The 24,578-nt window shown below is 30.0% G+C and overlaps 4 protein-coding genes across 5 annotated transcripts in view; 3 read left to right on the top strand and 1 right to left on the bottom strand.

Moving 5' to 3' along the window:
• The first annotated feature begins 11,359 nt into the window (after positions 1-11,359).
• On the top strand, positions 11,360-16,761 carry Ipk2 (Inositol phosphate kinase 2). 2 transcript variants are annotated; one of them, XM_070645284.1, is made up of 4 exons: positions 11,360-11,664; positions 14,664-15,378; positions 15,741-16,135; positions 16,313-16,756. In XM_070645284.1, the coding sequence occupies exons 2-4, from the start codon at positions 14,664-14,666 to the stop codon at positions 16,535-16,537; spliced, it is 1,335 nt and encodes a 444-aa protein (XP_070501385.1). In that variant the 5' UTR covers positions 11,360-11,664; the 3' UTR covers positions 16,538-16,756. The 2 variants fall into 2 exon arrangements, with proteins under 2 accessions (XP_070501385.1, XP_070501386.1); XM_070645285.1 differs by lacking the exon at positions 11,360-11,664 and having other exon boundaries at positions 14,582-15,378; positions 16,313-16,761.
• Positions 11,884-13,226, top strand: LOC139094280 (probable 3-hydroxyacyl-CoA dehydrogenase B0272.3). Its single transcript, XM_070645288.1, has 2 exons — positions 11,884-12,185; positions 12,245-13,226. The coding sequence occupies exons 1-2, from the start codon at positions 12,120-12,122 to the stop codon at positions 13,055-13,057; spliced, it is 879 nt and encodes a 292-aa protein (XP_070501389.1). The 5' UTR covers positions 11,884-12,119; the 3' UTR covers positions 13,058-13,226.
• Positions 13,273-14,491, top strand: LOC139094279 (hydroxyacyl-coenzyme A dehydrogenase, mitochondrial-like). The gene is made up of 3 exons (XM_070645287.1): positions 13,273-13,455; positions 13,523-13,798; positions 13,855-14,491. Exons 1-3 carry the CDS (start codon positions 13,348-13,350, stop codon positions 14,392-14,394), a joined length of 924 nt encoding a protein of 307 aa, XP_070501388.1. The 5' UTR covers positions 13,273-13,347; the 3' UTR covers positions 14,395-14,491.
• A 3,571-nt stretch (positions 16,762-20,332) lies between the features above and the next one.
• The window catches only part of LOC139094368 (band 7 protein AGAP004871-like), a 55,040-nt gene continuing 50,794 nt past the window's right edge, over positions 20,333-24,578 (bottom strand). Inside the window, 1 exon segment of the mRNA XM_070645402.1 lies at positions 20,333-24,576. Within this exon segment, the coding sequence (XP_070501503.1) occupies positions 24,470-24,576 (107 nt within the window). The 3' untranslated portion in view covers positions 20,333-24,469.

Raw genomic sequence — 24,578 nt, 5'->3', positions numbered from 1 at the left:
TCGTATGCAATCAACTTAATACTTAAATTGCTATAAACAAGTTGCTAATGCAGACTTTACATTTTATTTGACTTTGCGACAGCTTTGATTATGCATAAGCATTTAAATATGTCATTAACTACGATTTTGTGAACAAATGCGGATTTTGGTTTTCTTATCTATTCTCTTCCTGAATATGATGAACTTAGTTCATGATATAAAGTTTTCATGATGGAATGACGCATTAAGAATGAAATTTACATTCAAATCGAGCAATTCCTATGCGCATATCTAAAAAGTAATTTATGACATCGATAAAGTCTTTAGAATATCTACAGAAAATTTTCCAAGAACAAATTTGCATTTTATATAGAAAATGTGACATAAAGTTTATCCTTGTGCATTCGTGGAATTTATGAATTTCATTTAATCGACAAGTCACTTCATTAAGCAACTGACTGGTTTACATACATTGCAGTACACCGCAAATATTTCATGACTAAAACCGCAGAAAACTTTGAATAAACTAATCATAGTCTAAATGACACCATTGTTCACAAAATCATCATTTTCTTAAAATATGGTCAGACAACTTACAACTTAGCAATTATAATTAATTGATTGATTAATAGCAAAAAATGAGTCTCGTCTAATTAATTTTTATTGTTAGAAAATTAACATGAAATGTCTTTAAATTGTTATAGCAACAAAAAAGTGTTGTTAAAAATTAGTAACGGTTGAAGCAACCGAAGCATAAATGCCTAATAATTATGAAAATAATAATTAACTACAGCTCTATAATTTCTCGTTCTATACTCGAATTGATAAACATTGTTTTAGGTAGTAAATTATAATTTAGAAATTACAACTACACAGAACTTCATGCTGATAAGAAACAAAATTGAGTCTATGAATTATGAAATGTAATGCATTTATTTTTTTGCAACTAAATGTAGCCATAACACTTCCGTTATTGCTTTACTACTTGGCTTTTGCATCCATAAATTATTTTGCAGACACATTTCCCCTCTTTCGCTCACTTACTGCTCTTCACAGTATGCACGCTGGCATACGAAGGCTATTTTAAATCACTGGCGCTCTCGTATTTATCACGTTTCAGCGATCAGTGAATAAAGAATTTTTTTCGTCGAGACTAGGGGGAAATTTTCTTAAGGGAAGTTTTTATAACTAGAACATAGAATTTTATGAATTAGGACTGCGATGATATCAGATGTTTTTATGAGAATTCCTGTAATACAAGATATAAAATTTGATAAGATTTGTCACTCTGACATTTTTATTAAACATCTTACATGATGATAGCTTAGAACATGAATATTCATGTAACTTTTATTCCTTCAGAATCAAATAGTATCCAAAAAAATCTATAATCGATTGAAAGAACTGACATAATTAAATTGTTTCTCATGAGAAAGATTGTAAGGACAATGCAGAATAGTTTGCCCGAAAATTCCAATTATGGCATTTGCCAATTCAATAAAAAAATTCTTAGCTCAAATAGATTTTTTCTCCTACATAATATTCCCCTTTGGGGTTCAATCACAATGAATATCCTTCGAAAAATTGCATGAAAATTTTAAACATCTTTAATATGGGACGAGGGTCATCAGCTAATTGTTTGTCATGAATTCCAAGTACAATCTGATTCATAAACGATTCCTTGGTCGTACTCTAGGTATTTCATACTTTTTGCAGAACCATTGAAGTGTAGCTACAATACAGACATAGTTTATGAACGACCACACGATTCATCTTCTTTGGACATTATTTTCTCTCTATCTTGCACACAAAAATACACGAAAACAAAAATTATGATAAAAGCGCAAAGTAGACGATTGCTAAAAAGAAGAAAAACATTCATAAAATGTAATAAATTCATGTTGTAAGAAATCGTTGCCGGTCGCTTCTTTTATACATTTTGAAAAGAAATGAAAGGAAAAATCAGTGTGCGAACATTTTTTTTGCCTAATTTGTCCAACAGAATGATCATTTCATTTACGTCTGAGTGAAGATGAAAAGAGAAACTTTGAAATTTATAAGCTCATAAATGCCTAACGCTTTAATATTGAATAAATAGACGATGTAATGAGTAGACGAATATTACACAAACGGTGAATCACAATGATTCAATTACTTTTTATCTGACTTTTTGTTCCGTCTGCTGTTTTGCAATTGATGATATTTTTTGGATTGTGCAATGTAACGTGAAAATTTATTAAAATATGAAATCATTCCGTGAGATAAAAGATGAAAATGTAATAAGTTTATTTGATCTGGAAGATAAATGTTTTTTGAATAGATAAATTTGATTTTCTAGGAAGGATTTCGAGTTGTTTATTTTTCACGAAAATTCGTGGAAACTATGCGGTGTTGAGCTTGAGATTTGAGTAAATTTTCGGAGAAATTCTTAGGTTTCTTACTCAATTCTGATAAATCTTATCAAAATAAGTCCAAAAACATGAAAATTCAATTTAGGAAATTTCTTTACACCTTTTTCCAATTTTAACTCACATGTGACCAACAAGAACAACACACATAATTTGAAAACAAATATCAGGCACACTTATTGACTTATTAAATATTTACTCACTATGATTTGTAAAGGTATTGTGCTGTTGTGCACCTAGTATCATCTGTCTTTTGATGGTGACAAATATTTATCAAAAAACATATTTTATAATCTAGTAAACATTTAAAAAAACTGATAAATAGAAATTATTTGACAGCAAGTAGAGGAGAAGAAGCAAGTGTTGACTAAACAAAGACAAATAAAAAGAGAATTCTGAGATAGGAATTTTTTCTGAAGTAAACAAAAGGGTTGTATAGAGCTATTGTTCAATATTTGGTAGTCTTTTGTACAAAGCAAATCCTTTTTTGTAGCTCTTGAATTAAGTTTTTGTTGAATTGAAAATGTGCCAATTTTAGATCCATACATGATGTGAACTTATGGCAAGAGTTATAAGTCTTGGATAAAAAATTTGGACTAAAATGAGAATTTTCAATAAAAAATCAATCTAGGATTTTTGGGAAACCTTAAATCCGTTATATTCTGTCAATTCTCAATTAAATGGTGCTTCTTCAAACGTAAAGGAGACCCCTCAAGGAAGTATCGTATATAAAAAATGATCAATCTACAATTTGTCATTCTTCAAAAGCTTTCATTTCTCCATCTACTCAACTCGAGATAGATACACAATTCAATGTGCGTGCAAGCATGTATCAAATCGAAAGAAAATTTTATCTTTTTTTCTTATTTCAATAACATGAAGGTAGACGACACAAAAATTGTGAGTGTGTGTGCAAGGAATGAGAAATGATTTGTAAGAGTAAATTAAAGTTCCAGCACTTGAGTCATATGGTTCCGCGTTTCTTCATATCTGTTTGCGTTCAGTCTCATCAATTTATCATCTTAGTTTGTTGATGATTTATTGACACATAGAATGTCAGATACTTTTATGCTACTCATCTTCATTCATATAAACATTGCGTACAGATATTTGTATACACTTAGTCGGTATCTTTTCTTTTTTCTCCGTTTTGTCTGCTTTATGAATACCGATACGCATTCATTTGAAACATGATACGTTTATTCGTTTCACGCTGAAGCTGAAAAAAGAAAAAAAGTTTTTCTTTTATTTTGCTGTTCACTTTTCTTTCTTTTGGCAACAGTGAGCAGAAGAATGAATGAATATCTGTTTAAGGAAGAATGTCATCTTTCTTTTGGGGATTATTTCATATTTTTCCATCTACTCTCGTGTTCAGATGATGGTAACATAAGACGAGATGAAATGAGATGATGAAAGCAGAATTGTGTGCCTTTTTCACTCTCATCTTCATCGTGTTTCGATTTTTTTTTTGCTCACCCGAGTTGCACATAAATGAACTGACATCAACTGCTATGGATGTCGCGACTAAGAGATACTAAGTAGACCCTCAAAGACTTAATTTACAGTTCTTGAAATAATATGTCGCCTGTTGGGCTACCCATCACGTACTCGGGCTTATTTCGTTTCCTTCATTCTTACTAAATACGACATATATTTGTATTTATAAACTTTGAAAATACCCAAGGCGACGTTAAAGTCCTATCAACTCATCTTTAGATGTAAATATCATCATGTAAATATTAATCAAATTTCTTTATCTCATCGACAAGAGAATAAAAAGCATGGTCCACGTATTAGATGAACAAAAAAATCTATTTAGAAATTTAAGAAATGAAAATCTTTAAGAATTTATCTATTGATCAATTATTAGAATATTTTACTAAAATCAAGTGATTAAAATTCAAGAAGCAAATCATAAGAGATGAGCTTCCTTTTCTATTTAACCCTCCGAACTTTCTTGTACCTTTATGATGTGGAAAATTCATCCACAAAAATGATTTTTCCTTGTCATCCTCATTACCATAATTGTTTCCAACTTTTTCAATTTTCATCTGTAGTAAATTCATCATTCAGACATTGAAAAAAATGATAAATAGTCCTCATGTTCCATCTTGTACTTATGTAAAGTTTGATGGCGGCTATGGGAAGTTGAATGGAGTTTTTAGAAAATTGTGCAAGTGTTGGGTATTTTGGGATTCTCTACATCATGTGAATGTAATTAAAAGGCTTATTGGATTCAGTAAAAATGTCTTAATTTCATTATTTTCAACCATCCTACCTGCATTGCCGCAAGAAAATGTGTTTTTTCAATATCATTAATTCATCATCAGTTATGAGGATATATCTCATGAATCAATTAACAAAAATTATTTTCACATGTGTTCATTCCCATACTATAGCATTAATTTTAAATGAATTAAGGTACGGTGTCAACTATTCTCATACACTTTATCCACAATCTACAATATGGTAGTAAAAAAATTGATTTGTGAACGTATATGAAGTTACTAAATGTGTCTATGAGAGGTTTTCCGGAAAATTTGTATACGGATTACAAGTATTGAAGTTGACAGTGAATTAAACCTTAAAGGATCGCCAGCATTGACAATGTTTAAGCTCAAAAAATCTAAAATTATGCAGGTTTGGTGTCAGATATTTCTTTTAATTCTGAGATATGTCGAAGCTTTCACAATTTGGAAAAAATGAAAGACGATAATCTCGCCTTGACTGAGACAATAGACATTTAGGACGACAAACAATTCTGAACTTCCATCATGTCTGAAAAGAATTTTTCAAGCATAAATTTACATGAAAATTTTCCATTCCCCGATAATATTTTATGTTAATTGATGAAAAAACAAACTGGATAAAATTTTTAGCTCGTAATTCCTTGTTTCCATTCATAAAACTTATACAATATTATCATATGATTCAAGCAAGCAAAAAATGCTAAATAACTTTTTTTCTTCCTCTTTTCAATTTCCTCGAAAAATGTTGAGATTACAATCTAGATCTCATCTAGCGAAAGGGCTTTCGGAAATTTTTCTGCCTTCTTCGCACTTCCAAGCCGTTTGTTGATTAATCTAATTGTATGCGACACTAAGGCAAATGAAAAATCTGTCCCTCGATAAGAATCCATTTGAAAATTCAAATTGTACCTTTTTTTTGCTTTCTCAAAAGAGGTAAATTTAATTATGTCAAAATTTTATTTCACTTTATTCAGCTTTAATCGACACATTCATACAAAACAGTTGAAGGCGATGAAAATTTTTATCATGAAGGAATATTAAGAAGCAGAAAAGCTCCATGAGAATGGTTTTCCCTGCTTCGTCATTTCAATATTTTTTCCCCTCATCGTAGCATAAATGCTATGTAATGAACCACGTACGCTCTATTTATATAAATTACTGAAAAAATCTGGTGTTAAATTTTTAATAACACGAAAATTTTTCTTTTTTTTCTGTTCGTGAATGAAAATTATTCACGAATTTTCGATGTGAAAAATTTGTTTTATAAGATAATGTAAATGAAGATGAAAGGCGGGAGGAAGAAGATACTTCAGTGCCACTTACGTCAATTTAAATAAACAAAAGTGTTTAGGAATTGAAAAGAAGTCAAGACTGGCACTTACTTTTAGTAAGTTCAACATTATAAGAGTCGCTTAATCCAGTTAAGTCTTTGTCGGCAGACGCTGGTGTCTGCAAAATCAAATATGCTGACATTCTTGAATGAAATTCCTAAAAAATTATGTCAGTTTGACAATTTAATTACAATCTGCATTACAACCTTTTTCATGAGAACCTTCATAAAATTCATTTGAAAGTGACTGCTAATTAACATCTCAATAGCCACCAACACTTTATTGTAATAAATTGTAATTTCTCAATAAAACTTTTATGACAATTAATTCTTGATTGTCTGCAAGATGTCACAAACTTTTCCATAAAACTTTATTTTAAACAACTAATTACAACTTTTTTCGTCCTTCAGACAGTCAGCTCAACTTACAAAGTCCTTAAAACTGAATCAAACTATTCAATAATTCATAATGGAAATTAAAGTCTTAAATATTTTAATACCGTTGTATGTATACACACAGCGAATTCTCTAGAGGGAAATAATCATCGGAAATTGCGGAGCTCTTGCTTGAAAAAATCCAAACAAATCAAAGCTAAACAAAACATTGATAGAAGCATTCTGTTTATATAAGCGCAAATATTATCATTTAAAAAGAATTAAGTTGTGTATTTTGAGTTTATATTTATGAGAATTTGAACTTTTCTGTGTCTTTAACTTTTCTGTTGGCGAGCTGTCTGGAAAGACGTTTTTGCAAATTACTTTTGAACTCTACATTTTGATGATTTGCATTTGCTACAATTTTGCATTTTAAAAGGTTAGTTATGATGGATTATTAGTAATTCTCGAATAAATCTAAATCATCCACATCTCTACACTAGTGAGAGTAAGACTATAAAGTAATTGGAACAAGATACATATGGCGAGTAAAATTACAAAAAATATTTTTACAAATTGTTTACAAATAAAAGTTAAGATTCAAATTCGGAAGTCAGAAATATTAGTAAAATCCATGTAAAGTTTATTTAATTTATGTTATGAAATGTAAGACATATTTTTGTAGCATTTCTCTCATTATGTCTCATGATTGTTTCTTCGAATTTAATATAAAGGAAGAAGAATTCCAGATGAATGGAGCATAAACAAGTAATTTATGAACATTCATGCGACAAGATATTTTAATTAATTTTTTCCTTCTGTTGGGTCGGTCGATAAGATCCTTCTTATCTTTTCTCCGCAGCTACAACAAAGCCAATCAAAACTTTCATCCCGCACTCAACAGCATTTTCATAACCCTAAGAAATTAATCAAAAATAATTTTTTCTCTCTCAACTATTAATTTATCTGTGCCAGCAATAAACATTCTACCAAGTTTTACATAAGAGAAATTTGCTTAACAAACAATTTTCCTGACCTTTTGATGAAAACTTTATAAACTTTTGAGATGCAGACGAAAGCGAGAAAAAGTTGATAAAAATAGCTGAGAGGCGAATAAGATGTCTAGCGAAACATTCCTTAAATGCCTTTTATTTTCTTGGTGAAAGGGAGATTGCTGTGAAGTTTGATTGAGTTTTTCAAAGAGTTGACTAAGTCTATTAGATCTAGTTTTTATGCTGATGACTAACTTGTGTCATAAAGTTCTTTTGATTCGCTATTAGCTGAGCTGTTTAACAGATAATAGCTAGGTTTATCTGGTGAAATCCAGAATATAGCTTGTTACGTCATATCTATCTGCAAGACTGCAAACTGTCTTATTGTTTAAGGATACGAAGTATCGTACAGTACAGAAAATATCACATTTTATGCTGAAAATCAGCGATTTTTTGACTTTTTTGAACAATTTAATAATAATTTATGCTAAAATGATTGGAATATTTATCATAAGAAGGTATAAGAAGAATCAGCACAAAACCACTTGACATATACGCAAATCTTTATCGTCATAAAAGATTTTTCATTTAAAATGAATTATGTTGATGACAATTTTTTCTCACTTGAGCATATCCTATTGTCTTACACATGTTTCTGTTATATCATATGGATCGAGATGTGAAACATGCTGAAAATTTGCTTAATTGCTTCATTAAAATGTATTTAATTAATTCTAAATTTCCCATTGTACAAGACAAAAAAATAATAGTATGTTTCTGCCAAATGTTGAGATGGGTTTAGGGACTAGTGTAATGATATGAATACATGCCATGATGAATTCTCCTATTCATATCAAGGAGTGCAGATGACATGAGAATTTAATATCAAGAATATATCTATGAAGTTCATGTGAATACTTTAAAAGATCTATTTGTGCTATTCATGTGAAAATAATGCTAAACAAACTCAAATGTAAACAATCCATATATTCATATGAGGAGGATCAAAGTGCATATTCTGAAAATAAAAAAAGATATCGAGAAAGAAAAAATAAAATAAAATTGCAGACATTCCTTAATCATGACACAAAAAAAGGAAGAATACATCTGCATATAAAGTGAAAATTCCACATAAGGTGCTCTCCTACTATCAGTAGACTCACATATGTATGTTGACTATACATTATACATTCATCATGAAAATTCATAACTCAATGTGTTTCGATGTAAAGAACTAGAGATAATAATTTTGTGAGAGAAATAGGAATTTTTATTCCGCTTTAAGTAAATATTCAAGTAATGTATGTGGATAGGAACTTATCGCATGACAAGACTTTGTGCAGCATAAGAAAAATATACTGCTATTTAGTTTTACTTATTCTTATAGCTGTATATCCTCATATTTCTTTTGAATAGCATGGGAGCGTGAGAAAAGGAACTAGGGTTGGAAATTTTTAGATCTGATAATTCATTGCTCAATTACACGAGGTAACAATTGATATTATTTATAAGAATCATGTATTAAAACTTTTAGTTGATATTAAGGATCCTTAAAAGTTTCCATCCCTATCCTCAAAAAAGGAAAAGAAAAATGCTTTCATAAATGATGTAAGCTTTTGAGGGGAGAACAAGAACGGAAATTTATGTTTTTCGCTAAACAATAAATGAATGTAAGCGTTCAGATCCGACTTGAGAGACCACAAATAATATATATATGGTAAAGAATTGGTTTAAAATGGAAGATGATGCTCCAGACGCTTTCCGAATTTCAAATTTTCTTCTCTTTATCTCTCCTTCGGTCATTAATCTTTACAAAAGAAAAAAATATTCTCATTTTCATTTTCTTCTTTTTCATTATTAATGCTGAGCTTCAGTATTCCTCAATCAATTTCCTTTTTTTTTGGATATTACAAAGTATATCGTTTTTATTATGTTTCAAGTAGGATAATCAAAATTAATTAAGTTATAAGAGAATGATTAAAGCTATTCAATTTATTGTTGCTGTGTAATTTTAGAAAAAATAATTAATTCAAGTAATGGCGAGGAAAATTAATAGGATTACAAGTCTCTTTAAGGATTGAAGATGCAAATTTGAATTGCTAATTTGCTAGCTTATTATAAAAGGATTTGAGATAATTTCCAAATTTTCAAAGAGAATTTCTGTAATATATGTAGATATTTTGGTGTCGAATTACCAAACCGAGCAGCTCAATGCAGCAAATCGCATTTTTCGTCATTAAGATAGATCGAAATTAGCCGTCACGTTAGCGTCAGAGCAACGTCTTAGTAAACACCTTAAGCTTACTGTCTCAATCGTTAGATAAACCCCAGTAATCGCACCTAAAAAAGTTAGATTTAAGCTAGCCATAAGCTTGTCTGTGTGAATAAATAACAGCTTTAATCTTGCTTAAAATGAACTTTTCTATGGTCTGGTTACTACGAAGATTGTTGTCGATATGACGATGATGCTCGCGACATTTTCCAATACCAATATGAAATCTAGTCATGGAAACTTAAAAAAATGTTTTGGATACATTTAAATTTGAAAAACAAATTTATGTCTGAAGCAGATCTGATTTAAATTCCCATCAATTTTAATCATGACAATATCTCAAAGCAGATACGAACAGCAATCCTTAAGTTGAATTAAAATGCTATTAAAATATCTCATTAATTACTTAAATAAATTAAAAATAGATTAAACTGACAAAAAAACTAAGAGTGACGCTAATTGGAATTAAGTAAAAAACGAGTCAACAAAATCATTGAAAATTTACCTTCAAGCATGTGCCAATTAACATTATTTTCTTTGTAGAATTAAATAAATTAAATTATACGGCTGAAAGACGTTATGTGAAGATAAATTAATAAATTTAATAATTATTGAATGTAAACTACACTGCTATAGTCATTGTTTGATGACATTCAATGAATGAGAATGAAAAAAAATTGATATTAAAAAATTCTAGGAAGATTATATAACTGAAATGTATATTCAATATAGCGAAGTTATAGAAGGAAAATATGAAAAATATTTTTTAAAAAATGTGCATTAATTTTGATTCGATTAAAATGTAAGCAAAAATGGAAGCTTTATTGAATTAGCATTGAAAAAATTTTTTAAAAAAATTTAATGGGGTTGTTCACTGAGTCAGAGTACTTAATGAGAGTGATTTGCAAACATATTCAACTTATTTTTGAAATTTAAAAGGATTTTTAATAAAATTATTAATGAAATTGTTATTTTTTAACGATGATATCAGCTATGAATTAGGATCCAGGTATTAGCTGTTTGATTGTAGCTCCCGACCCGAGCGAAACAAATGAAAAGGGCACCGCTAAAGCTCTTTTATTAACAAAAAATTGAAGCCGCCTATTTTTGGAAGCCATATGGACGCTAAATGGAGGCGGCTACCATTTAATTTTAATAAAAGAGGTTTAGAGGAGTCTTTAAAGTTTATTTGTGTTGCTCGGGCTAGTAGTTTGCTGGAGTTACACATATTTTTATAATTATCAGTGAAGATACCCCATTGCCTGTTTAGCTTTTGTCGAAAAATTATTGCATTATAATTTTCTCATTTGGAACACATAATTCATCATTAAGTGATTCATTAATTTGTGATAACATAAAATTTTACCAAATGAAGAATGAGAAGAGAAAATTATTATAGAAAACAAAAATCTTTTTGGTAAAGAAAATTTAAAAAAATGATAAAATAATGAAAATATTTTACAATAATAATTATTCATATATTTTTCTAATTATTAAGTCAACAAATTTTTCCGGGAAAAAAATGGACAAAAAAGTATTTTTGAGTTAAAAATTTTTGTTAAAGAAAAAGTTTTGAAAAAAGAAATAAAAAAAGAAAATTGAGAAAAAATATTGGTTGAATAAAAAAAAGTCTAACGGATTTTTAATTTTTGAAAAACTTTTCAGCAAAGCTTTAAAGCTTTTCTTCTTTTCAGCAAAAGCTCAGACAAATACATTAAAAAGTCTGAATTGTTTTCAGTTTAGTGTGATTTCTGAACACAGTTGGTGAAGTTGTTCAATGCCTTTTTCATTCTACACATTTATTTAGTTTTTTAGCAGCATAAACGTTTAATTAATTCAATTAACGCGTGTGTTGAAATAACGTGAGAAATAAGTGCATTGTAAAGCTTTTGATCTCAATTTTTTAGTGCCACACAAGAATTTTTTTATACAAATTTTAAATTATTACGATAAGTCTAGTCATTGAAACTGTATTGATTTAGTAACAAAGAAGCTTATTTAAAATTTATCAATCAGGAAGTGAAATTAAATAAGATAAACTAACGATGAGCAACGATGTGTAAGTACCAATAACAGTCATCACTTTTTTTTTTGGAAAATTAGTCATTAATTTTATTTTAATTGACTGTAAGTCACATTTATTGATCACGATGTCATTAAATGTATTAACAGTTTTCATGAACAACTCATATCCTGTACATTCATAAAGGTATTATAATAAATGAATTTAAGTTTAGTCGGTGAAATTTTATCTTTTTGTTTTTGTTTATGAAAAATTCTATTCAGCATAAATGTTGATTTAATACAAAACTCATGTGCTATAGAGAAATTCGATCAAAAAAATATTAACGGCTTTCAAATTTATAAATAATTTCACCATCAAGCAGTATAAACATTATCATCAACAAGTATCTGTAATTCGGGTCTAAAGATTGTTTTTATTAAGTTTTCTCAAAAAACATCTAAAATTTGCACAAGTTCTAGTTCAAGTTTATTTAAATTATTAGTCCAAGTATGTCGTCAGAGATAAGAAATGTTGTCATTGTTGGATCTGGTGTTATGGGCTCTGGAATTGCACAGGTTTACTTTTAAATTATTTTCTCAAGAAGAAAAGTAAATAATCCCCAAATAAATTTCAGGCGGTAGCGATAAAGGGTTTTAACGTCACAGTTGTTGACCTTAATGAGCAGCTCATTCAAAAAGCTAAAAATTATATTGAAAAAATTCTAAATCGTGTAGGTAGAAGAAAATTTAATGATGATCAAATGAAAATCGAGGAATTTGTTAGAACGTCAATGACTCGTGTATCTGTAACTACAAATTTACTAGAAGCAGTTAAAGATGCTGACCTTGTAATTGAAGCAATTGTTGAAAATTTAGTATCTAAACAGAAAATGTTTGAGTCTATTGACTCAGTTGCAAAAGCTAGTGCGATATTTGCTAGTAACACATCATCCATTCCAATAAGCTTCATTGCCAAAAACTCTAAAAGATTAGATAGATTCTGTGGTCTTCATTTCTTCAATCCAGTCGCAATGATGGATCTAATTGAAGTCATTAGAATACCAGAAACAAGTGAGGCTACTTACCAATCAGTCATGGCATTTGGAAAGAGTCTTGGCAAGACATGTGTCACTTGCAAAGACACACCTGGATTTATTGTCAATCGACTTCTATCACCATTCATTAATGAGGCACTAAAAATGCTTGAAGAGGATGTCGCTACTAAGGAAGATATTGATGCAGCTGTGAAACTGGGAGCAGGACATCCAATGGGACCATTTGAACTATGTGACCTTGTCGGTCTTGACGTCATTCACAATGCACGTAAATTTTATCATGAACAATTCCCTGATATTCCATCATTCGCACCAAATGCTTTAGTTGATAAGATGGTTAAAGAGGGAAAATTAGGCGTCAAGAGCGGTGAAGGATTTTACAACTATAAATAAATATCCATGATAAGATTCGACTTAAGTGATATTATGAGGTGTTAATTGGTTTATTAATAAGAAAGGTGGGGAACTGATAATGAAATTCTTAAATATTTACTTGATGACAAATTTCTGTAAACTTAAATTTTTTTAACGGTCAATAAATATTTGAATTTAAAATTCTATACATGTGAAACTTCTCACCACACACAAATACAACTTTACTTGTTACATTTCAAACATTTTTATCATCAAACTCTGCTCGGCTTGACTAAAGTTTGTTTCTTAATTAAATTTATTGAATCAACATGTCAAATTTAATTAATCACGTGATTAAAAGAACAATGTCATCAGGTACGGTCATCAACCATGTCACCATAATTGGTGCCGGCTTGATGGGCTCTGGAATTGCTCAGGTATTTATTGAAATATTTTATACGGTCCAAAGTCCAACTTTTCAATAACAAAAATATTATGATCCAGGTTGCTGCTACGTCAGGCCACAGGGTTACTATGGTTGAATTAGATGAAAAGTTGCTTGATAAGGCTAGAAAAGGAATTCAAAAAAGTTTGGAACGTGTTGGAAAGAAACAGTTCAAAGATGAAGAATCAAAGATCACAGGATTTGTGAACGAATCTATGGATAGGATTAGCGGATCAACGGATTTATCTTCGGTCGTTAAAGATACCGATATTGTTATTGAGGCTATTGTTGAGAATTTGGAAGTGAAGCAGAAATTATTTTCATCAATTGATGGTGTAAGGATTAGATAAGATTAAGAACATTCCAGAAAAAATTAATAAAATATTTTTAGGTCGCAAAGCCATCGACAATCTTTGCTAGTAACACCTCATCCATTCCAATCAAGGAAATTGCCAAAAGTACACAACGTTTAGATCGTTTCTGCGGTCTTCACTTCTTCAATCCAGTTCCAGTCATGAAGCTCCTCGAAGTTGTCAGAACTCCAGAGACAAGTGACGCTACTTACACTACTGCTATGGATTTTGGAAAGAAACTTGGCAAGACTTGCATCACATGCAAGGATACACCCGGATTTGTTGTTAATAGATTACTTGTACCTTATATGGCTGAAGCTGTTCGTATGTTGGAACGTGGTGATGCTACAGCAAGAGATATTGATATTGCAATGAAACTTGGAGCTGGATATCCAATGGGACCATTTGAATTGAGTGATTATGTTGGAATCGACACAACACAAAAGATTATGGGAATTTGGCATAAAATCTATCCAGATAATCCACTTTTTGAGCCAATTCCAATGCTTAACAAATTGGTTGAAGAAGGAAAGTTCGGAATGAAGTCCGGCGAAGGATTCTATTCATATAAGAAATAGAGTCATGTGCAATTATTTTTTATGTGTCAATTTGCATTTTTCACATTGAAACATTAACAGACTGATAATGAAATAAAGAAGTACCATCACAAAACAATGATATATCTTATCTATTTTATATCAGAAATCCTCATAAAATAATTCCGATAAGAACTTCTTTTACTGCCAATAATAAAAAAGTTTAAATTTTTTTCTATTTAGTTTTATAAATCACTTCATTCGATTAAGAATTCCGTGCAGTAAATTTAATTTTAATTAAATATTTCCAGATGAGCCACTTAAAGCTTCCATCGTTACCGCCTTATCAGAAGCAACAACAGCAGCGTAAAAGTTATGTTGGTTTTGCTCGTTCAACTTCAGTTCAATCAACTTCTTCTGCCTCAAATTTTGCAACTTCTTTTCAATTAATTGTTACAGCACCAACTTCTTCATCAACAAATACAAATACAAAAATGTCGACTGATCAGAAAATACCCGTTGGATTTGTGACAATGGATCATCAAGTCGCTGGTCATACATTCCATGTTGGCACCGAAGAAATAGGAATGTTAAAATCAGTCGATGATGGCAGCGTCCTTAAACCTGCTGGCTCTCCAATGTGTGCTGCGCGTGAAATTAAATTTTATGAACAATTGCTGACGACAACTGATAAAGATATACTTCCATTACGTGATTTTACCGCTGAATATCGTGGTACACAAACGTTAGCTGTCGGTTCAAAGGCGGTCAACTTTATTAAATTACGTGATTTGACGCATGACATAGCGGAGCCGTGCGTTATCGATATCAAAATGGGTAGAAGAACATGGGATCCATTGGCAACAGAGCAGAAACGAGAAGCTGAGGAGAATAAATATGTAGATTGTAAAAATACAGTTGGTTTCTGTATTCCCGGTCTTCAAACTCATCACATTGCGAGTGGAACTTATAAGAAATATGGAAAGGAATACGGCAAGAAACTTAATCAAAATACTGTTAAAGAAGGTTAGTAATGTTTTTACATCCCTAAACTCATAAAGATAATGATGATGGCTGGTAATTTGCAAGCAAATGCGTCATATTCACAAGTACGGTTCCAATTATCGTTGTCTCGAGTCCCTCCTTCTCATTGTTTGTCATTCCATTATTTTAATGTGTCGATAAAACAATAAAAATATGACGCAATTTGCACGACAAAAAACGTCAAGAAGAAGGAACTAGATAAGATAATCTTAAGTTAATATCGACGCAAGAGCCACCGAATTTTTTTCATTACAAGATTATCAGCCAACAAACTTAATGTGCACTCATGACTGTACAAAAATAATATAATTTTATTTTCATTCATTTTTTATTTATTTGCTTAGCCTTACGACTCTTCCTTAATGCTGATTCGGGCCTCTGTCGTCAGTTGATTATGCAAATTCTCACGAATTTATGGGCCATACAGAAATGGATACGTACACAGAAAGTTTTTCAATTTTATTCAAGCTCCATCTTGATTATTTATGATGCTCGAAAATTACGACAAATCCTTGAGTCAAAAGGACGAACACCAACGACGCCGGATGGTGGTAGCAGGAGTGAGTCACCAATAAACAGTCTACAAAATCAATTAAAACCAAATCGTGGCAGTTCAAATTCATTGCGAGGCTCTGGTGAATCATTAAATGCATTAGATGCATCCGGTAGCCCAATAGCACCAAAGACAGTATACAGGAAAATTCAGAGATCACATTCGTCCATGAATAATTATGAGCAGGTATGTTGAGTTTTTGATTACTCTTTACTGTTGGAAATGCATGGATAGGAAATAATAAGCTACGACATTCATCATGTTTGAAATTTTTCATTATATAGTTTCACATTTGTACCCTCAAACCTTTAACATTATGATCCATTTCTCATATTACCATTATTCTGTATTTTTCAAATCTAGGAAATGAAAAAAATGAAGGACAATTATGCATTGATGCTTGACAATCTCGTAGGAGTCTATGACAGCAACAAAGAATGGGTTCATGTAAAAATGATTGATTTTGCACATACATTCAATAATAATGAGGTATCTGATGGACAGCCTGCATCAATCGATAAAAATTACCTCGATGGTATTGAGCATTTGGTTGAAATCTTTGAGGAACTTCTAAAACAGTGTGATTAAATTATTATTTTAACTTTAGTACTTCTTGCATATTTTTTAAAAATATTGTCAGGTTCATCACAAAAAATTCGATACCAAAAATTGAAAAGACAAAAAAATATATAAATTTTTTCTACAAGAAATAATATTTTGTGCTTAACATTATACATAAAATTTAGCTAACATAATTCCGGATGAATGTTGATTTTATTTGTCAAATTATATATTAATATATGCAAGATAAAATCGTCTTTTATATAACGATTTCATTATAAATCATGAATAAACGATGCAACTATATAATAAACAACAATAAATAATAATAATAGCAGTAATTTTTTTTAAAAAAATATATGAATCTGGCGAAAAATTCTTTCGATAAAATATATATGAGCTGAAATTGCGGAATTTTAATGCTCTTTTATAGGCTTTTGTGGCGTTGATGCGTGAGTATGAGAAATGAAAGTTTCTGATGTAGTTTTTTGATTAGTAATTTGGATGGAACGCATTTCGAGTTCAAAATCTACTAAATTTTGAAATTCGACTAATTTCACATAAATCCTGAAGTAGTCTTCCTGGACCTAAACGAACTAAATTTCCACACTGAGACATTAGAACGTATAGTGACTCTACATCTACAAAAATTTGGTACTACAAATATTTCCTCAATTTTATATCGTCATCCATAAAGTGATGGTATGCAAGTATTATTGGAAAGCTTTAATTTTTCATATACATCAGGATTTTATCGACATAAATGAAATGTTAAACCAAAGAATTTTGTGATTTTTCATCGCATTTTTGAAGCATTTTCCAAATTTTGATTCGAAAGGAGCTATTGTAGCTGTTTTGTCTGCTTTCATGGTGAAATTATGATCAATATACAGTGTTTCTTCAAGCAGGAAATGCGCTTCTGTTCCGGATTACTACAGACATTGTTACTAGATCATGCATGTTGGTGATTCCTTTCAGTCGTGTGAAATATTCTATTTTTAAAAATTCAATAAAATCCTTTCACAATGAAGATGCTCCAACAATAACAATTCTGTATTGAAAAGGTATAAAAGGCCTAACATAAATCTCATTGTGATTCTTCTTGGGGATCTCTAAATCAAACGGAGTTATTTTAGTAGCTTTTTTGAATTTTTCTATTGAATTAATGGAAATGATTCGAGAAATAGAAAAAAGATTTTCCATTGTTGAAGATTAATCAGCGAAAAATGCTAAATCAGCTCTTATCTGACTTGATGTTAGCAATTTTAAGGGGTTTTTGTGATGCTCGAAATGCTTCGCAATCAATAAGATAAAATCTACTGCATCGACTTGTTTTTAATATTTAATAGAAGATCTAGCTTCAGCTGCAGAATATTGAAAATTGTGCCTATATATTCAAATTTAAAAAATTAATCAACCCTCTTCAGCTGGATGTAAATCAGACAGAAGCCTTATTGTCTGATTAAAAATGGATATAAGCTTCAAATTACATGCCAAAAAAGTTCAAGTTAATTCATTCAAGACAATCTTTATGTCACGTATATTTGCTACATAATAAGTTTTCTATTTATTGTGATGTAAACTCCGTCGCTGAAATTTTTCCCATTGACTGTAGATCAAATTTGGTCTAAAATTATAATTAAGACATTGTTATTCGCTGTAAGTATTTGAATATTTTATGAAATACTACAAGATAGCTTTCTGATTGCGAAAAAGAATGACTACAATGAATTTAATAGATTTGAGTGGATTATGGGAAGAAAATGTCGCTGCTTTTTAAACCATTATTTTCTTGCTGTTCGCTTGATTTTGAAGACATGCTTGGTCTTTAAAGTCCTTTAAAATATTCTTTAATAATGTAACTCTAACTTCATTCAAGTCAAATCCGACCTTCTTCATCTTGGAAGTTCCGCAAATACAATTTTAACAAAGAAACAAGCATTAATATCACGCTCAGAAGGATGAAACTTTCCTAAATCACAACATGTTGAACAGAATTGTCTGATTGACAGAAACAAGCAAACTTTTGTTATCTTAGTGCATGTCGGGTTAATATATTGACTTCTTTGGACATTGGTTCTTGATCAACAGACTTCAAAATAAAAATAAACATTTCATGAGCAACTGTTGAAGTTCAGTTATAACATTTTCTATATTTAATTAAAATTGACGTAATAAAAATTTATGTGAAGACATTGAAGAGTTTACGTCAAGTAGTCATTAAGGTTTGAATGATTTTTACATAAAAACTTTTGAGATAGATGGAAATTCTCGTTTAATTAATCGAACAAATTAGACACTTAATTTTACAGTTCTTCAACAAATGGTTATCTGTTCAATATCCTTACTTGTCATAGCTTTCATCTACAGAAAACTTTGAAGATTGATAGAGTTTTTGAGTTGATTTTTCAATCAGAAAAGTTTGAAGTTCGATAAGGTTAATCAACTGTAATGTCGTCAATTTTATTTTCACTGAGATTTGTTCTAATTGAATTAAGGTGGATGTCCTTAAGGAAAGTTTTTCTCTTATTTCCATTTCTATCTCATTTTACAAAAATAATGTGGAAGTGGAAACTCCTGTGATGTAAGATGAGTAGCAAAGTTATTAGCTTGATTGAATTGTTTCGGATGTAATTGAGTTAGTAGATATAATTGAGAGATAGCTTTAATATTGACTGAACATCTGCAAAATTTACTACATTTTCACATGTTGATGCCAGAATTTTTCATTTTGAAAATAAAATAAACAAGGACACAGTATGAAACTTTAAAAAATACAAAATATGACAAAAGTTCCCAATTTTCCTTTCAGCACATAAATCAATGCCTTTTGAATATTCATGTCCATAGTCGAATATTTCCATCAATACTTCACTAAATACCATTTCATAGAGACCGCATGAATCAATTAACAATGAATATGCGACATTTTCGAGAATACTTTTACGTAAAATACCTTAAAAATTGATTTTTAAAATGCCGAATATAATTGTCTATTCTGCATCAATAGACCGAACAACGTCCTCGACACACAACATTTGAATACATTTTAATTTTGAAACCTCGTCACTTACTACATTTCGTTGACTGAACCTTGATTTGATAACACAGATATGCTCATTATTGTGTTCAACATATTTAACAAAATTTATTCATGACTATTCGGAAATTGAACGACTTTTAGAAGTATTTTAAGCATCTTAAATTTCTGATATTATTAAAAATAACGGAATAAAGTTGAACAATTTAAAAGTTTGTTCTACATAGGCATAAAATCGCATCTGGTCAGAAAATATATCCTCTTATATTAAGCCAATGGAGAATAAATATGTTTGCGAAAGTATTTAGCCCGAGTAGTCTAAGTAGGAATGTCTGCTGTGAGTAAGTTTCAATTATTTTAGTCTAGACCTGTGTTGACTAAACTGACTGTCGTGCTACAATAGTGTAGAAATTCCATATGCCGTATGCCGTGTCTAGACATTCAATTCCAAAATCCTTACTTTCGCTCTTAATCTTATTAAATTATCATTCGATAATACTACGGCATGAATCAATAATGTAGCCAAACTCATGTTTGTCTCGGGCTCCTATCCAAAAATACAGTGAGCAATCTTTAGAGCTTACACAAACAATATTGCAACAAATTGAATTAGAAAAATCTGGAGGAAATCCTTATTTTCTTCAATAATAAAATGAAGAGTGTATTATGAATATGTGGCAATGGAGCTGTTGTATTCAAACAAGCATCAGAGCAGCTTTAAGTTAGGAAAAATATTTTTTATGCTGTAAATAAAAGTAAAGTGGATTAAAAAATGGAGAAAATTTGATTTTTCACAAAAATTTTTTATTTCTCATTCTGTTTAGACTTTTGTGTTGCAAGAAGAGGCAAAATGACACATTTGTTTTGTGTTTAATTAATTTAATTTAATTTAATAAATTGAAGTACATATGTAAGTAAAGAGGGGGACAAGGAAACAATTATGAGAAATTTGAAAAATTTAAAAATTCTTGCACAATTATAATGAACGATTTTATATATTATTTTTTTCTTAAAAATTCTTTTCATATCTTTTCATAGCTTCTTACATGACAAATGCAATAAATCTTTTTCTTAAACTTTTTTTTCTTATAATATCTTAATATCATCATTTTCTTATAATTTTTCATCTCATTAGATAATTTTTTTTAACATAATATAAATTGATCCATTTTTTATAGTGTATATTTGTGTGAGTATGTGTGTATGTGTGTGTGTATATGTGTGACTTTCAACAACAATTTTTCTTTCTTCATCATTAATTCTTAATTTTTTTAATATCATCATGCAATAATAATAATAATAATAATCATAAAAGGAATAATAATCTCATAACCCGACCGACACAAATGAAGAAGACTCCGGTACAGAGCTTTTAAGGCTCCGCTAAATCTCTTTTATCAACACTAATTGGACAACATACGAAGTAGCTTCCATTTGGTTTTAATTAAAGAGGCCAAGCAGTGCCTTTAAAGCTCCATAGTGAAGCCTTCTTTTTTGATGTCGCTCGGATAATGCAAGTTAAAAGTTTTCATTCAATCAAATTAAAATAGATATAAAGGCATGAAAAGGAGAAGATTTTTTTTCTTCTTAAGCATTCACTTATCGCCCTATTCAATGAACAAGAGATCGGTTTGCATTATTATGGTATAAAAAAGGAAAAATTCATTCACTTTATTTAGATAATATAGCGCTGCACAAGGGGAGAATGTTCTCAGTGATTATGTAAACTGGATGGTTAATCGAGGATGGGAAATTATTTTAGTTTCAATAGTTTATGTAAGAGCGTCTGTTTGACAGCCACGAAAGTTCTTGTTTTCGATTAGGAATACAATTTCTGGATGTTTTATTCAATGAACTAAATTGACACCTAATTCTCTTAAAATTGGCACCTAGACTTCCAATCAATCGTTATATTCAAAGTTTAATCACTATAATCAAAGAATAAATCGTCCCTTGTGTCGCGATATAATGAAAATTTTGTGTAAATTTGTGGAAAATGCTATAGCAAAGAGAATTATATTCAAAGAGAGAGAAAGAGAGAGCAAATAAAAAGAGATATCGGCGGATGGATCGAATCAGCGAAAAATTATGAATTCTATCTCAAATGTATTTTATACATCCATCCAACCAGCCATCCTCCTTCAAATCTTAATCCATTAATTTTATGATTCATCAAGAATTTTTTTTCTCTTATGTATAGATATATTTATTCCATTCAATACAGAGATTTGAGGGAAAATTTATTTTTTTATTTTTTTTTTATATTCATCATTTTTTAGTACAGGGAAATGTTCACAAATTACGATACGAATAAATATGAAAATTTATTGATTTGCTTCGCAATTTTCTCATTTTTTAAATTTTATATAATTTCATTATTCATTCAGTGATTTTCTTTTTAAAATATGTAAATTTTCATTTATTTAAAGACGTAAGTTGTGTATGTGTAAATTCCTTTTGGCAAATGTCATCGTTTTATAATTTACAAATAGTCCCCGAAAAATTCCTTTTCAGATCCATTAATCTCATGATATATTCACATTTTTTATATATCTTAAATGATCTCCATAAATAATAATAAGAAAAAAAGGAATTAAGATGAACATAAAAATAGTCAAATGGACGAACGAAGAAAAAAATAAATTGTTGAATGAATGAAACTTTTATGTCAATGCCTTCATTTCATTTTTGTCATCAGTGTCTGTCGAACTATTTGGATGAAAGATGCTCCAATAGTTATTTTTTGCTACACACTATGCCTTACACTTTGCTCTATTCATGACTGTACTGTTTAGAGTTGACTCTTCTGATAATTCTTTAGTATTAACCAAGCACATCGATAGTGTCATTAAATTCAACATTCCTGCCTCATTTAGGAACTATTTGTGAGTTCCTTACAAAATTATGAATTCTGAACAGCTTATAAATGTCCCGCATCAATAAGTTCAACAAACACTGGCAACATATCCTATATATAGATCGATTTTCATGGTAAGAAGAACAAGTGGCAAGATAACACTGGATAGGTGAACTACATAAACCATAGAAAATGTAAAAACGATGAAAAAAGATACTATGACGTTCTATTTGAAATGTCTTAATGTGTGGTTTTTTTATTTCATTTCACCATCAAATATACTTAAGATAGACGTGAGTTTTGTGTTCATTTTTTTCTCTCTTGTGATAAAAAGAATGTATTTTAGTCTTGAGATGAAAGACATTGTCCTTTTCTATTGTAATGATGAGATGTTTTTATTCGGATAAAAGCCTTCGTATTTTAATGTTGTTGAGCAATCAAGATGAAAATTAGAAAAGAAATTTATTTTGATGAGTAGATTTACTTTCGTCTTTGAAAAGGTCCTTTTATGTTGAAGATTTTGTATCAAGATTTCAGATTTGGATCTAAGGAAATATGGGTTTTAAGGATATATATGACAAAATTTTATGCATGGCTAGTCTCATGATTTTATTATACTTTTCTGTTTATTTTACTTTTATCGTGGATAAAATCGAGTACAAAATTTCTTCGTTTTTTTTGTTAGCTTTTGAAAATCTTTCTTTTTTTTGATTATCTAGTTTTAATACCCCTATCCTAAGACAAATTTGAGACATATCCTAGATATAAATTAACATTTTAATCGAAATCTTTGCCGTTGTCATCATTTTTTCCTTTTAATCCATTATCCATAATCAATAAAACTAATTCAATATACTAATAAGACAAACTTAAAAAGTAAACTTTTGAAACAAATAAGCTTCTTGCTGACATCTCTCATGACGTGTGTGCAGAATATACGTTCAAAATACACAAAACTATTTTTTTTTTGTTTAAAACAAAACTTTATCATTAGAGCTTAGAACACAACGTAATATTAAGTTTCACTCACAAAATCTCTCGATGTTTTATTTCAACTCCACACAAAATATTTAGTAACAAACTCAGAGAAAGTGCTCAACTCAAAAAATAAAAACATTTTCTTGTTCATCTATCACATATAATTTTCTATAAAGTTTCTTAGTGTATTGGGGGGTTGGAAATGGGTTGGTGGTCATCGCATTTTTTGGATATTCGCTTTGGAACTATAGGAAACTGACTACGAAAATCTCACGATGGATATCAAAATTAATCATGGCAAGAGTTCATTTCAGAAACGGCTCCATAACTCCCGAAAGGCACTTCTTGGTGTGAAACTATCGCATAGAAAAGTGGAACTATTGACACCAAGCATATTCAATATTAGGACATAGTGGGTGATATTGCCACAGGACCTTAAAATTGTGCTTTTCGGGCTTGTTGATTTGAAAATGTTCAAAAATTGCAGTTTCATTGGTGAAAAATATTGAATTTCCTATAAATTAGAGTTCTTGACCTGACCGGTACACATTGAAATTGACAAGTGGCTACCACTTGGTTCTAAGTGAACTGCCTTATTGGCAACATTCCAATGTGTTCCGATCGAGTGATAATATTTTATCAATACATCCTCCTATCTAATACCTAAGATATTTCCAACCCCATATGTTCTCAACTGTGTAATGTGTAAAGACTTTCGCATTATTTTAATACTTATAATTCGTGAATACACTAATAAATTTTTTTTTAGTTTTTTTTTGAACCTTACAAGTATCAATTTTTTCATTTAACTATCAATAGAGATTCCAATGTGGAGTGAATTGTACATTATCGTCATCATAATTTTTTTTATATATATTTATAGATTTTTCAAACGTCCTTTTCGCCTCATATCTTCATCTTTTAATTTTTTTCTTTTATATACCGATAAGCTTAATAAATCTCTTTTCTATTTTTAAGAAACAACAAAAAAAATTTTCTTCTATTTTACGTGTGAATGAGTATATCATCTGATGTGATGTGACGATTATCCTGAACATTATTTGATTTGATTTAATTTCTATTTTTAAAATCTCGTTGACATCGTAAAAGGTTTTTGTTCTGAAGTCGTTGGCTGTGATTGCTGTTGATGTTGTTGATTTTCTTGTTGCTTTTTTACTTGCTGCTGATTTATT

This window comes from Chironomus tepperi, unplaced genomic scaffold (genome assembly GCF_022539635.2).
Source record: "Chironomus tepperi strain 1889 unplaced genomic scaffold, CSIRO-AGI_Ctep_v1 contig_354, whole genome shotgun sequence".
Taxonomy (NCBI): Eukaryota; Metazoa; Arthropoda; class Insecta; order Diptera; family Chironomidae; genus Chironomus; species Chironomus tepperi.
Note: the sequence above shows the minus strand (reverse complement) of the source record. Positions and strands in the feature narration are given on the sequence as shown.